Below are 15,588 nucleotides of genomic sequence, written 5' to 3' on the forward strand. Positions count from 1 at the left end.
TCCTACTGATTATTTTGGGAACTACTGCAGGGATTGCTACTGGACTGCTGCTGGGATTCTTCTATAAATTTCAGACTGGAATCCTCCAGGATTTTTTCTGAGTTTCCCACCTGCAGGTAATCATTTAGGAATTCCTGGAAGATTCTCAACAGTAATAATTGGAGATGCTGAAAATGCATGAAATTTCTCAAGAATTCAAAAAAATCAGTAGGAGTTCCTGAAGGAATCTCAGCAGTAATGACTGGAATACAATAAGAAATTCCTAGAGTTATCTTTCACAAATTCTCTGAAGGATTCATAGCAGAAATTTCTGGAAGAATTACAAGAGATTCCCTTGAGGAATCCCAGGAAGAGTTTTCAGAGCAGGCTTCCCAAATCTTTTGAGAAATCCTCTTGGAACATTTCTAGATGTCTGATGGGTTCTTCTGAAAATTTCTGGAATTTCTTCATGTATATCTCCTAGGATTCCTCCGCAAATTGCTCCGGTCATCATTTTAGGGATTTTCCCAAGGATTCCTCCAATAATTTCTCTCGGAATAACCTTAGAAATTCCTGCACGGATTCATTCATGAACTTCCAACTATTCTTGCTGAGAACTCTCAAGCATTTCTAGATGGTATTTCTGCAGTTTTTGCTCTTGGGAATCCACCTGAAGTATTTTTAGCAGGAATTGCTTGAAGAATTCCAGCAACAATTCTTGTAGGATTCCCACCACGAACGACTGGAAAAACCACAGTACCATTTCAGGACCACTTTCAACAGGAATTCTCAAAGAAATTTGAAGAGGATTTCCAGAATACGAAGAGAAATTCAGAGAAAAATCACTAGAGGAATTCGGCAAAAAAAAACTGGGTGAGTTTGCGAAGAAATTATTTGATAATTTCGAAAGAAATTCCTGTAGGAATCATATGAAGTAATCTTGGCGGAAACTCAGCACGCATTCTTGAGTAATCTCCATGGTGAATTTTTGGAGGTATCTTTTAAACATCCCTGTAGCAATCACAGAAAGAACTTCTGCAGGAATCACTCACTCACTCATGTATCTAGAGCACCTCTGGAGGTACATAGGGCCAACGTAAAAGATCTCCATCCTGGACTGCTGCTGGCTTCAGCCTTGACCTGGACCCAAGTCAGGTTCACCTTCTTTGATTTCCTTGTTGAGGCTTCGTCGTCACGGGCCCCTGGGTCTGTCTCAGCTGCGATGTCCTGCCGGATTCCAATCCAGCGGTTGCTTTCAGATTTTGTCTCCGTTCTTTCGTGGTGTGTGGTCGACATCCTCCATTTACGTTCTCGAATTTCTATTGATATCGGATTTCCAATGACATCGTCGATGGAGCTCAGTACTCAAAATCCAGTTGTAAGGCCACCAGGCCAGAATTATAAACCGCAGACATCGGTTGATGAAAATCTGTAGCTTTTGTAGCTGCTGACACGCATCACGTTTCGCTGGCTCACATAGATTTCACGTTGGAATTGAAAATTCGAGTTTTGATGCGTTGACTGATCTGATTGGATCTCCATATATTTCGTATATTCGGAAAAGCAGTCCTAGCCGTCTTGATCCGTGTTGATAGCCAACGATTTGGTCTTGCTGATGTTGATGGTAGACCCGCCGTAGAGGAGCGTTCGGTCTGGTCGTCGAGCTTATTCTGCATGTTAGAGCGTCGTTGGTCTAGTATGCTCCATTGCAATGGACTGCCAAACTAGCCTACGATTTGGTACACGGACAATCGCTCCCACCATGCTCTTGTCGATTACGATGAGAAACAGTAGCGGTGATAGTACCAAACTACCCGGATGGGGTCCGACAAAGCTCCGTTATGCAGGACTCTGCATGTAAAAGCCTCGTACTGCGCTTCCATGAGGTTGACTATTTTATTCGAAACTCCTTTGCGTCTCAGGGCGCCCCACAGATTTTCATGGCTCAGACGATCGAAAGCTTTTTTGTACGCAATGAACACCTGCTCCAGTATAATACGGAGCGTGACAATCTAGTTAACACAAGATCTTTCGGTACGGAACCCTCTTGCTGCCGCCGGAGAGCCGCGTCTATTTTCTCCTGTATCCGATACTGGATAACTTTGGCACAGAACTTTGAGAACAAGTAATGGATCAATGCAGAAATCACGGTAGGTATCCTAGAAGATTTCCTAGAGCAATTCATGAAGGAACTCTTGGAGAAATCCGCCGAAAATGTCAAGAGGAACTCTTGGGAAAATGAAGAAATCTTTGGATAACGTCTCAAGGAATTCCTGCTGAAATTCTTGCTGAGATTACTCCAGAAGCATGTCCACGTTATCATATACAAATCCATTCTGTGATTTCTCCAAGGATTTTTATAGATATATTTCCAATGACTTTTCCAGATTTCTCTCTTTAGGAATTTGGCTTGAAATACTACTGAAAACCCCTGAAGGAATCACAGCATGAAATTTGAACGAAACATCTGGAGGATTCACAGCAGTACTTTTGTAGGAATCTCAGTTGTAAATACAAAAGACAAGGGACTTGCCCTCTCCTTCATCCCGCTTTTCTTAGTATTTATCAAAAAAATCAAAAAAGAAAAGGCTGCCTATGCTAGTGCTTGTTATTGCAAGGGGAATTCCTTCAATAAATTCTGGAGAAGACCAATTATCTTTCCAGGTATTTCTATAATATTCGTTCCATGATTCCACCAGGGATTTCTCCAAGAACTCAGTTGAGTTAGTTGAGATGCAGGCTCTGTTCTACCTGGAGCGTTATTCCAATTATGAAAAAGCAGAAGGAGGTGTATTTCATAACAAAGAACAACTTTGTAGATTACGCGAAAATTACCAAAAATCGCCAGAAAAAGATAGAACGAAAAAACTATTTTGAGGGGTCGTTCACAAAAAACGACACATATCTCTTATAATTAAGCAAATAAGGTAATAGTTTGTTCGGCAAACTTTCCAACAATACATTTTTCTACAACTTCGCAGAAGACTCCAACACTCTATCTTCATTTTTGAAAAAAAAGTGAATTTCTGTCGTTCTTTTAGGTGGATTAATCACAAAAGTGAAAATCCCAAAATAAAGAGTTCAGTATATAGAACAAAATCTTCTAAGACACTGTACCGCTAAAGTCAATATATAGAGCTGCAAAAAATGGGTTATGGTTGTGTACCCCAGTATACAGTATGTGGCAGGTTCCTCCGGAGATTATTTCCGGTGGCCACATCCGGTAGTTCCTAAACGGTCAAAAACTGTGTGGAAACAATGTTTGGTTGTAGAGGTATAAGTTTTAGTGAAAATAGAGTGAGTTTAATAGCGAATCATAATGGAAAACACTCTGTGTACCGAAAAACAGCCCTTTTTATACGAATCTGACCCAGTGACCCACCGTAATAACTCCGGCCATAGGAACCATTCCGACGTTCTCTGTCCACTTTTACAAACTAGACATATGTACGAGTGTACTGTCAAAAAAATATTCAAATCCGTTGTGTATTCGCTGAACGGCCACATTTTTAGTTCATATACGCTGACTCAGGCCGATACGGGTTAAGACACGCTCGGTATGAGCCTGTGTGTCCATCTACCCTTGTTGGAGAATTCCCATTCCCTCTGCCACTTCAGCATATACGATGTTCTGGCGATTCGCCTCGCGCCTCTTATGCCACGTCTCTCGAAGCACTCTTCATTTTCTGCCATCAGTAGTGCTATGGGCATCATGTCCGCTAGCACACATACTGCGTCCTTTGAGACCATGCGGTATGCGCTGACCACCCTAAGGCACATCAGCCTGTGGGTACTCTAGAGTCGCTTCACGTTTCGGTTCACCATTAGCGCATTCGACCATGGCGCCATACCGTAGTATGAGGACCGCTACTGTCGCGAGCAGCTTACGCTTACTCGAGACTATGCCATTATAACCACGCTTGCCCTGCTGCAGGCATCTTCCAGATGGCTTCCGAATTTCAGTTTATCGTCGATCATGACCCTCAATTGGTTCAGTGAGTGCTTAGAGTTGATCGTGCACCCGTCTGTGGTGACCACTGCCTGTTGTCCAGGCATGCGGTTGTTTACCACTAGACTGGCCCAAATACAAAAATGTTGAAAAATTCCACGGGGCACCCTCTAGAATCGTGCCTTTGGATGAGAAGAGCAATCTGTGAAAATTTCAGCTCAATCGGTTTTAAACTGAGCTGGCGCAAAAGAGTTGTAGGCAAGGATGGAAATCTAGTGATCATGATAGGATCCCAAATGTGTCGCTGTTTGAGGGCATCGCGCGATCATAGCAACAACAATAGAATTTTGTCGTCAAGCATTCATAACAACCCATGCTCCGCGAATAATGAATCGCTTGGCATGTGCGGCCGCGATGCGATCGTTATCATGAAGTTGAAATGATAAATTTCGATTTTCAACTTGTAGGTTTGTATGGGATCTTCAGCCCAAATATATGGGAAATTGGATGACCTCCAGTCTCTCATTCCGCACGCTGGTTGAAAGAGTTTGATTTGGCTCATAATTAAAAAAATGATAGTTGATACCCTAAGGAACAACTTTGTAGAAGATCATATAATGATAAAACTTAATTTAGTTGCGGTTTCAGCAATGAAAGCAGAATGAGGACATCTTCCCCTGTTTACTCTCGGTTGTTACATGCAGCACGTGTTTGCTGTTTGAAACTTGCGCTCTACATCATAGGCGGCTATGTTGTCCCTCATTTCAATTGCTCACGCACGTGGGTGGGTATCGAAACAATGAAGAACTACATACATAGATGCCAATGATGTAGCGCGCAAGCTTTGACCGACTGCATCTAACAACCGAGAGTAAACGGGGGAAGATGTCCTCATCCTGCTTTCGTTAGCTGAAACCGCAACTAAATTGAGTTCTATCATAATATGGTCTTCTACAAAGTTGTTTCTTAGGGCTTAGGGTATCAACTACCATTCTTTCAATTTCCCATATATTTGGGCTGAAGATCCCATACAAACCTTCAACTCTTGCGCCAGCTCAGTTTTAAACCGATTGAGCTGAATCTTTCACAGATTGTTCTTCTCATCCCAAGGCACGATTCAGGAGGGTGCCCCGTGAATTTCTTCAACCTTTCTTTCTCGCCATACAAATGTGGGCCGGTCTATTTACCACCACCACCTCCGTTTTGTGACGAGTGCCATCTGTCTCGACATTATCCAGTCCTCCACTATGTCAATTACGTGCGTTGTTGTCAGTTCCACTTCCTCTACCGACTCGCCGTATACCACGAGTAATATCATAGGCAAAGCCGACCAGCTTTACGTCCGGTGGAAGTTTGAGCCGCAATACCTTATCATGGATGAAGCAGGTACCCTCGCGGTGATGTTGCAGCTCCTCTCGTCTTCCTCGGTGTCATAGATTGACACCCTTTTCTGGAAGTAGCTCTCCTGTATCAGGCATAAGCTAACCATGAATCATAGGTGGTGTATGGCACACTTGATGGCGACCCAGATGACGCTATTGAACGCATTCTTTACGTGACGACCAGCGCTATTTCGACCGTTTTGGTTACAGCCCTTATAGCGTCCCCCGTCGATCAACCCTCTCAAAAGCCGAACTGGTTAACCGAGAGCCCAGAGTCATCGAGTTGCTCGGTATAGACCATCAGCCTCGATAGAAGGATCTGTTCCAACAGTTTCCCGGTGATGTCTAAAAGGCAGTTAGGTCTGTATACCGACGGGTCGCCAGGTGGCTTCCTGGGTTTGGGCAGTAGAACCAATCTATGCTTTTTCTACCTCTCCGGAAATTCGCCTTCGTCTAGGCACATCTGCATAGCCATTCTGAACATGTCAGGGCTAGCCTGGATGGCCGTCTTGATTGCTACTGTCGGGATACCATCCAGACTCGGAGCCTTGTTCAACTTAAGCGACTTCGCTATTGCGAAGAACTCGTCGTTCGTTACTCAGGCTATCATGCTTTGGCCGGTTTGGCCAACATGGCCCATGTTCTTGTATCGTAGCACGGGAACAACGTTTCTACGATCTTCTGCAGCATCACGGGGGAGCGTCCAGGAAAATCCTGGATACACTAAGGTCTTTTTTTACACGGGTAGTTTTTCTGCTTTAACTCGGTCAATTTTGAACCTACCTATCTGATTTTCCGTACACAGGTAGTACTAACCGTGTCTACCTGTGTACAAATTTTCATGTGAATTGGCTCAAAATTGACCGAGTTAAAGCAGAAAAACCACCCGTGTAAAAAATACCTTAGTGTTTCCCAAAAGTATGTAAAATTAAAACTCTACTCTCTACCGGAAGACTGACCGGTAAGTTACCGGCGGTAATCATAGTTGATTATGCAACGTTACCAATTAATGCGAATCTACACCGTGTCCAATAAGTTCTCATACAAAATACAAATTTAGAAAATATAATTTTATTTTACATCTGTGTTTCATATTTTCAAAATGAATGCATGTATTGAAGGACCACATAATACTGATTAAATAAAGCATACGGTTTAGAATAACATTATTTACTATTTGTTTTTATAAGCCTAACAGTACACTTTCGTTTTCTGAAATCCGTTTGCTCCGGCACGCACGAAAAATGTCCGAAAAGTTGTACATTCTACGGTAGCTAAATAGAGTCCATAGGGTTAAATTTTGAGTTTATATCCCAAGTATTGTACGAAATGGATATACTAAAGCTGAAACAATACAATTTTGGTTATGATATGGTAAGAAATTTCCTAGTAAGCTTCACTTGTGCTGATTTCCTTAGAAATGTTCGTCATTTTAAAAATAAACATCATAAAACATAAATTTTGGACAAAATTTACCACAATAGGGATACAAGTACGTATAAGAAGTGAGAATGTTGTGAATCAACAGAATATAATACAGCCATGCTTCTTTAACACAACAAATCTCATGAAAACAGGTAAATGGACATTTTTGTTTGGTTCACGTTTTATTTTGTATTATTTTGTACTAAATAAAATGGCTTCGTACTCCGCCAATACAGAGTCTCTTGTTTTTTCTCTTTTGGCCATAGTTACTACTAGCAATTGTGAGGACAGGAACCTAAGTTGTTTCAACTTTAAATCATTACTCGTTAAAATGTGACGAAGTACCAAAGAAATGGCGTGCGTGCCAGTTGAAATGGAGTTACGACACCTAAGCGATCAGCAGAGAAGGATAAAGGACAGTTAATTCCAAAACATATGCTGCATTTGATCAGTGTTAGTTTGCATATATATTGTTAGAAACAACATCTGTTTGACACTAATGAAAATTCGATCGAGTCAATCAAGATGTTTGAACATTGGTTTCTTTTTGGGCATATAAATGTTTAAATTGTTTTGGGATGACAAAAGTCAAAAACAAAAAACAGAAACATGGAAAAATCGAAACTATTCAATTCAAATTTACCAAGTCAAAGAAATGCAATAAAGAATCATTTTGGATCGATCTGAAATATAAATTATGCATGCTCGTTTCTAATTTGCCATCTTTAAAATATTAATACATCATGGGGCGAGACTCATCAACTAGGGTCTGGGACCATTTGGGCAAGAACACCTATCTTGGGCACTTGCAGCTATAACTCAGTTAATTTCAAACCGATTGACTTGAAATTTTGAATAAAGCTAGATGGGATACTGCGCCTTCCTGATCGAAAGATCAAATCAATCGGTTCAAAATTGATTGAGTTATAGCAGCAAGTGCCCAAAATAGGTGCTCCTACCGAAATGGTCCCAGACCCTGTGTAACATATAAAGCAAGGTTGCGACCATTCATTTGCAAAGATTTACATTCATTTGTTATTATCTCAGTTCAGAAGCATGCTATCGAAAAACAATGTATGGATGAATTTAACCTTGTAGTTTTATCTGAAAGTTTGCCGAATAACATTGGGGTCGCAAACGTATACCAAAGTCGTGAGCGAGCTGTGAAAGTAACTCTCCACGCGGTGAATGTAAATTTCATTCACGCTGTGGAAAGTTGCCTTCACAGCTCGCTCACGACTTTGGAATGCGTGTGCGACCCCAATGTTATTCGGCAAACTTTCAGATAAAACTACAAGGTTAAATTCATCCATACATTGTTTTTCGATAGCACGCTTCTGAGCTGAGATAATAGCAAATGAATGTAAATCTTTGCAAATGAATGGTTGCAACCTTGATATAAAGCAAGATTTGAAATCTTTCGTTATTTAATTTTATGGCGCAATTTTTTTGTTGAACGAGCTGCTAGAATTAAATCAACTTTTTTCTCAGTGATTCGTTAGTATATTTTCTTCTTCTGTATGGCTCTACGTTCTACGATTTTGGACGCCTTTTTCCCCTCGTAGCATGTTTTTCCATACCGAATACATGGCTCGTGGCAAGATCAGATACTCCCCTTCCCTCTGAAATTCTACATCATTTATGGGTGCTCCCTAATCACGGAGCAGTTTCCAACAATAGCTAAATGAGCATTATTTACCGTAAAATGGGGTAACTTTGATAATCCGAATAACTTTGATAGTGCGGCAGGCATTGTATATTTTATCTTATAACAATGATTCTGTTAACCTTCCGTAACTCGCGTGGTTGACTACCTGCGTCAGCACCACGCTAATGCTTAGTACAAAAAGCGAGATTTTTTCATCGTGTTGTACAAAATACAACAGCGCGATCGCTCGAGGGTTAATTATTTAAGAAAAAGTTCGTTTCAGAGGTATTTTCATTATAACCAAGCTTGTGTAAAACTTTTTGGGCTAAAAATAAAAATTGTCGATATTTCTGTCTCCCGTCAACGCCTTCAAACAGTTACTGTACAACAACGTTTTATCTACCGTCTACCCCCGTTGGTTTGAGCGACACCTCATGCAAACCAACGAGTTCATTTTTTAATTTGAACTTCTAGTAACCGAAGAACACACTGATTGACTGATGGTAACACTTTATGCTGTTTTGTTTCGATTCTGCGTTCCGTTTCACCCCGTTCCATGAGCAGAATGACGTTTGAACCATTTTTAGTTTGAACGATGTGCAGATTAGCGGGGGTCAAGTTAAAAAGTATTGAGATTAGATGCGGTCAAACCAACGAGGGTATACGGTATTGTTTTCAAGCAACGGCAACTTATTTTCGGTAGATCGGTCATGGTAGATTCTAAATCAGGCATTGAATCTCTTAACAAAGTGTGTTTAACAAATTGAAATCATTGAATAATGACAGGAATCTCCATACACCGATAAACGTCTAAAAGTATGCAATGCCCTTGTAATTTCATGTAGTTTAATCTGTTGTTTTTCAACTATATTTATAAAATTTCAAAAACAACTCAAATAAAGAGAAATTACGATGCGGAGCATACAGGGTGTGGCCAAAATGTTTGGGATAGGCAACTTTTTTCTCTCACAAAAAAGTTCAACATGCTGTAACTTTTCATAGATTGCATCAAAAATTCTCAATTTTAGACTGTTTGTCAGCCTATTATATGTGCATCATTGGTACAAATTTGAGCGTTCTCGCAAAACACTATTTGTCAGACGACTAATTTTTGGACTGTCATATCTCGGATGCCAGTGAACCGAATTGAATGAAATTTTGAACGTTTACCTTCAATATATTAATGCTTGAAAATTCTTCAAAACATAAGCACTTTTCAAACGTTGAATTGACACTTTTTGAATCTTTCTCGAAAAACTGTAAATTTTTCACATCATTGTTATTAAATTTTATTTTTGATTTTCAAAGATTTTCTACTTCTGTTCTTAAAATATTTATAATTAGATATATAAGAGCTCATTTAGATTAAAGAAAGAACACATTTAGTATTTTTTGTGCGATATTGTAAATTTGACTCATTTTTCTCTATATGGGTGAACATGTAAAATAGGCCTGTCCAGCTTTTCAAAAATGTTCTCTGATTCTCAAGTCCACCCCCATATTTTGATTGGCATCCTAAAAGAAGTAACTGGTCAAAATTTCAGCCAAATCCATTGAAATTAAGAGGTGCATCAAATCAATTTTGTGTTTTTCGGCTATTTTTGAACTTCAAAAAATCATAACTACACTAAAACTTGTCGAAACTTAATTCTTCCGGCAGAAATTGAAAGCTATACTTGTTTGCTACAACTTCTCCGAACAACGTATGCCAGTAAAATTGAAGGAAACATGTGTAACTGTCACATTTGTGATCAGAAAAACCTTAAAAAGTTGATTTTTTGATAGATTTTGTTCTGGAACACCCTAATATTCGTAATAAGTTGGATTTTTCAAAACGGCATCATATTCTCCAATGTTTTTTGGTTATTTGCTTCTTTGACACCAATGCTGTAGGAGTTGAGCAAAAAATATCAAAATTCGGGAAAGCCAAGTGTGGCCTAAAAACTAGCTTTTTGGAGGCAACCACGCTGTGGCGCGAAACTGTACTGAACGTAGTAGCTTTGCTTCCTTGTAGTTTGCCTTGGCTACCCCCTACCACAGGTGATAACAAACAAGCGTGATGACAGGTGTTGGTTATCATATCAGTGCTGACACGATGCCACTTTTTGCGCGCCAAAGCGTGATTGCACCCCAAAAGTTAGCTTTTAGGCCACATTTGGCTTTCACGAATTTTGGTAATTTTTGCTCAACTCCTACAGCATTGGTGTCAAAGAAGCAAATAACCAAAAAACATTGGAGAATATGATGCCGTTTTGAAAAATTCAACTTATTACGTATATTAGGGTGTTCCAGAACGAAATCTATCAAAAAATCAACTTTTTAAGGTTTTTCTGATCACAAATGAGACAATTACACATCTTTCCTTCAATTTTATTGGCACACGTTGTTCGGAGAAGTTGTAGCAAACAAGTATAGCTTTCAATTTCTGCCGGAAGAATTAAGTTTTGACAAGTTTTAGTGTAGTTATGATTTTTTGAAGTTCAAAAATAGTCGAAAAACACAAAATTGATTTGATGCACTTCTTAATTTCAATGGATTTGGCTGAAATTTTGACCAGTTACTTCTTTTAGGATGCCAATCAAAATATGGGGGTGGACTTGAGAATCAGAGAACATTTTTGAAAAGCTGGACAGGCCTAATGTAAAATCATCATAACTTTTTTCAACGTTGGAAAAGTATCTATGTTTTGAAGAATTTTCAAGCATTAATGTATTGTGGATAAACGTTCAAAATTTCATTCAATTCGGTTCAGTGGTCTAGGAGATATGACAGTTCAAAAAAGAGTTGTCTAAGAAATAATATTTTACGAGAATAGTTCTAGCTTTGCGAAAGATTAAGCATACGAGCTCAAATTTGTACCAATGATGCACATATAATAGGATGACAAACACTCAAAATTTGAGAATTTTTGATGCACTCCAGTTACAGCATGTTGAACTTTTTTGTGAGAGAAAAAAAGTTTCCTATCCCAAACATTTTGGCCACCCCCTGTATAATCATATGTTGATGTACCTTAAAATAATATATTTTCAAACAGATATTTATATTTAATGCTTAAATTCCCTGAGTTTTTCACTCTGTACTCCACAAGCTTACTTGGATATGTAGAATTTTGTCAAATTCTTCATGTTTTGTTTAAAAAAATCATTCTGGTGTGTTCTTTACGGCTTCGCTCATCATATTGATGCTCCAAAGATTGCAATCTGTAATATTTTTTTGGGATTTGATGTGTTTTTCAGGGCACTTTCAAAGTTACCCCAAAATGAGAACACGCACATGAAAAATTATTAGTTAACCAACAAATTTAAGACTATCTTTCAATTGCAATTGATAAGTGACACCCCAGTAATTGTTTTAAAAATATAAAAATAAGGAAAATACTGTTACATGTTGAGGAAGTGACTCCGTTTTACGGTACCGTAATCCGGGGTCAAATTGATCACTTTGAAATAGCTTTTGCGGACAACATCAGTGCCAATTCAAATATTGCCAAATGAATTTCTGTAAAACCAGTACCCAGTGGATATGTATGAAACCATGGGACAGAATTTTGTTCAAAAAATTTAAACTTTTAGTTAAATGACTTCAAAAATCAAGAAATTGGAGATGCCACTTTAGGGCGAAATTGATTAGTATACAATTTAGCATCGGTTAAAGAGAAAAATTTCTTTATTCACTTAATTTTGCTCTTCTAAACCCGAATAACGCCTCAAAACTCTTCCAACTAATGTATTTGACACTTAAAACCCAATTTAAATTTTGAAATTTCCCCCTTAACGCCTAAAAGTAGGCAATTTCCTTTGATAAAAGTGATTTCTGTTACAACAAATGACTTTTTCGTCGAAAAAAAAAACTTTTTTTAACTTATTCATAGTCAGAATAGCTTCATAACTTTCCAACCAAGGCTCCACAAAAATGTTAAAACAGAGAATTTACGGGAAGTTAACAATCGATTGTTTAGAAGTAATGATTTCAGCTAAATGAGAAATACAATGCAAATTCCTAAGAAAAAGAAGGCAAAACTAACTTTTTTTCTACACTCATTTCTAGACATCTTCGAACCAGATGACGTAAAAAGTTAAAGTTCATTACGACGCTCAAGTGTTCGTAGTATGGAATCACAATGTAGTACCCGAGTGATCAATTTGACCCCGGTTTACGGTACTGATATGAAAAAAACTTACAATTTTAGTGAATAATATTTTGAAATTATAATACATTATACGAATCGTACTGATGTTACATTTTATCCTTTCTCTTACCGCAGGTTGCAATTAAAATAATCGATAAAACATGTCTCGACGAAGAGAACCTAGCGAAAACCTTTCGCGAAATATCGATATTGAAGGTGTTGCACCATCCGCACATTACACGCCTGTACGAGGTCATGGAGTCACGTAATAAAATCTATCTTGTGACGGAGCACGCGGCGAGGGGCGAAATATTTGACCATCTAGTAGCGCACGGCCGCATGAAGGAGGAAGAAGCCTCGCGTATATTTTCCCAGATAATCTCCGCCGTTGACTATTGTCACAGCAAGGGCATCGTTCATCGTGATTTAAAGGCGGAAAATGTCCTGCTGGACAACGAGATGAATGTAAAGCTGGCGGATTTTGGATTTAGTAATACCTTTTCTGAAGGAACGCCTTTGAGGACGTGGTGCGGTTCGCCACCATATGCAGCCCCCGAGGTGTTTCAGGGAGTAGAGTACGACGGCCCAAAGTCGGACATTTGGAGCTTGGGGGTGGTGCTATATGTGCTAGTTTGCGGTGCCCTTCCCTTCGATGGGGCGACGTTACATGATTTACGAAGCGTGGTCGTCGCAGGAAAATTTCGCATACCATTTTTTATGTCACAAGAATGTGAGCACCTGATTCGGCATATGCTTGTGGTAGAGCCTGAAAAGCGATACACATTGAAGCAGATAGCGAACCATAAGTGGTTGGAAATGTACAATGCCATTCCGATGCTAGAGAAAGCATCCTACCTAGCAACCGAAGGCGCAAATCTAGACACAATTGTAATGTCTCATATGTTACAACTTCCTGGGCTCACCGCCGATATGATCGCACAGTCTGTACATGAAAATCGCTTCGACCATATTTACGCAATCTATTATCTACTGGTGGACAAACTAAAGCAAAAGCGGAAAGAGAAAAGTAGGTTACAACATCACGCCAGCTTGGCTTATTCACGTTCCCGAAAGACTAGTATTACAACAGGCGTAGTGGACAGGACTGAAGTAATCAAGAATGACTCATTGGAAAGGCTAAGCCCGCTAACTAACATGGGTTCACCAATTCTCAATATGTCCGCTGGCCTGAGCACAACCGAAGAGCTGGAAAAGTATGACACTGAATCTGCAAACATGCCCAAGACACCCGAATCTACGGATCATCTGTTTCCACCAACGTGTGCAAATGCGTTGGCCAATACACGACGGCACACAGTTGGGCCCGGCGATGTGGCCCATGAGCAGGCATTGGCCAATCCGAACGCGCCCATTAGTTTCAAAGTTGGCTCAGCAGAACAACAACCTCCCACGCAGAATGTACCCATCAATATTCCGATGCTGCAGAATCAACCGATTCACAATCTCACAATCAAGGATCAGCATTTGTTGAAACCGCCTACCGTCATGGGTGCTAGTAAGTATACTGGTAAACACCTTTTCATGATTAACGGTATCTGAAGCATGTGTTTTAATTACAGCTGGTGCCTTTGGAAGACGTGCTTCCGACGGAGGTGCCAACCTGCATATATACTATCCAACTTCATCCAACGTCAATGAGCAACCTGTTGGGGAAGTGGTGTATGGCAGTCAAGCTACGCATGTAATGAACCCAGTGCCGGTTATTAGCGACCATCCGATGCCGGTGCCTGGTAGTGGCCCAGAGGTTACAGATGATGGTAGCGATGAAATACAAAGGTGAGGCTTTAAATCTTTAAACACTTCATATATAAATTCTGTGAAACTTTCTGTTTCGATCAGTGCGATAGGGTGTGGGACGATTTGGTCACTTCACGCTATGGCTCAGTCAATTTTATACTTTACAAAACTCATCACATTTAAGCAGTGGTGGAAAGCATCATGCGCTTGACGTGATTTTTGGTTCGCATCGAACACAAACTTTGTATTCGTGCTCGCGAACCCAAAAAGCGAGAGCGGTTCACGGTTTGCCGAAGCGACGAACCAACACAAAACAAATGTCAAACGAGCCGGATCGCAGTTGGTTCGCCAGAAGGATCGCAATTCGCTCACACTTGGTTTGTCGCCCTTCTTTGCCGCTAAAGATAATTAATTTAGTGTTTTATGATTATACTGGACAACTACCATTCCTATGAATCATATTCACGAAAAAGTTTACCAAAATTTGATTTCATTAGAGAAATATTTGCCGTGAACCACTAAAACACAAAAGCATCGCAGTACAGAATGATGCGAACCTCTCGCTCGTGTTGCTGTCGGACGATCGCGAACCACAGCAGCACGAACAGTTCGCACCGCAGTGGATAGCGATGCGATGGCATTTTTTTTGTGTCTTCTGAACCGATTTTACTCGCGGTTTTCCAGCACTGCATTTAAGATACTACATAATCATTAATCAATATTATTACGCTACAATTACTCGCTTTGCGGCTTCCGCTCTCCATCCTGAATTCGGTTGTTCGGTACACCATAATGGAATCAGTTTATTACCTAAGTGGATTTCAAAGAAGTTTAAGGGGGAGGGGCTACCCAAGTAACCAAAAGTTCAGATAAAAGGGTACTTTATAAGCTAAGCAGCTTGTTCGAGGTCGCTCATTAGCCTTCTAAGCAGCTTCATTTTTAAGTAATTTTGGAACTTTAAAGTTCACATAAGCACGCTGGATAGCCTTCTAAGCAGCTTCTGACAGAACTTTGTCAAAATTCATGCAGAAACAAAAATGTGTTTTTCAGAATCACACCCTGTTGGTGGGGGTTTCTGATTCACATTTGGAAATTGCTACTGATAATTATATTTTCACATATGTCACTGCTATGTAGATTTGAACTGGATTCTCCTGCGTGATAGCCTGCCGACTTACCTCTGCGCTGTTGATGACACTTGACAAAGTCAAGCTAACTTCACTACTGTACAAATGTGCAAAACTAGCTGCCGACAGAAAATCGATTCAAGTCAGACTTTACCTGCTGTCCACTCAATCGCAGCTGTAGTACTGTG

The 15,588-nt window shown here is 39.9% G+C and overlaps 1 protein-coding gene across 2 annotated transcripts in view; it reads left to right on the forward strand.

Annotated features, from left to right (window-relative positions):
* The window catches only part of LOC109423725 (serine/threonine-protein kinase SIK3), a 38,915-nt gene that overhangs the window by 18,580 nt on the left and 4,747 nt on the right, over positions 1–15,588 (forward strand). For both annotated transcript variants that reach the window (XM_019698712.3, XM_019698713.3), the window contains exons 2-3: positions 12,651–14,031; positions 14,096–14,312. In XM_019698712.3, the coding sequence (XP_019554257.3) occupies positions 12,651–14,031; positions 14,096–14,312 (1,598 nt within the window). The remainder of the gene's footprint in view (positions 1–12,650; positions 14,032–14,095; positions 14,313–15,588) is intronic.

The sequence above is a fragment of the Aedes albopictus genome, chromosome 2 (assembly GCF_035046485.1).
Source record: "Aedes albopictus strain Foshan chromosome 2, AalbF5, whole genome shotgun sequence".
NCBI classification, from domain to species: Eukaryota; Metazoa; Arthropoda; class Insecta; order Diptera; family Culicidae; genus Aedes; species Aedes albopictus.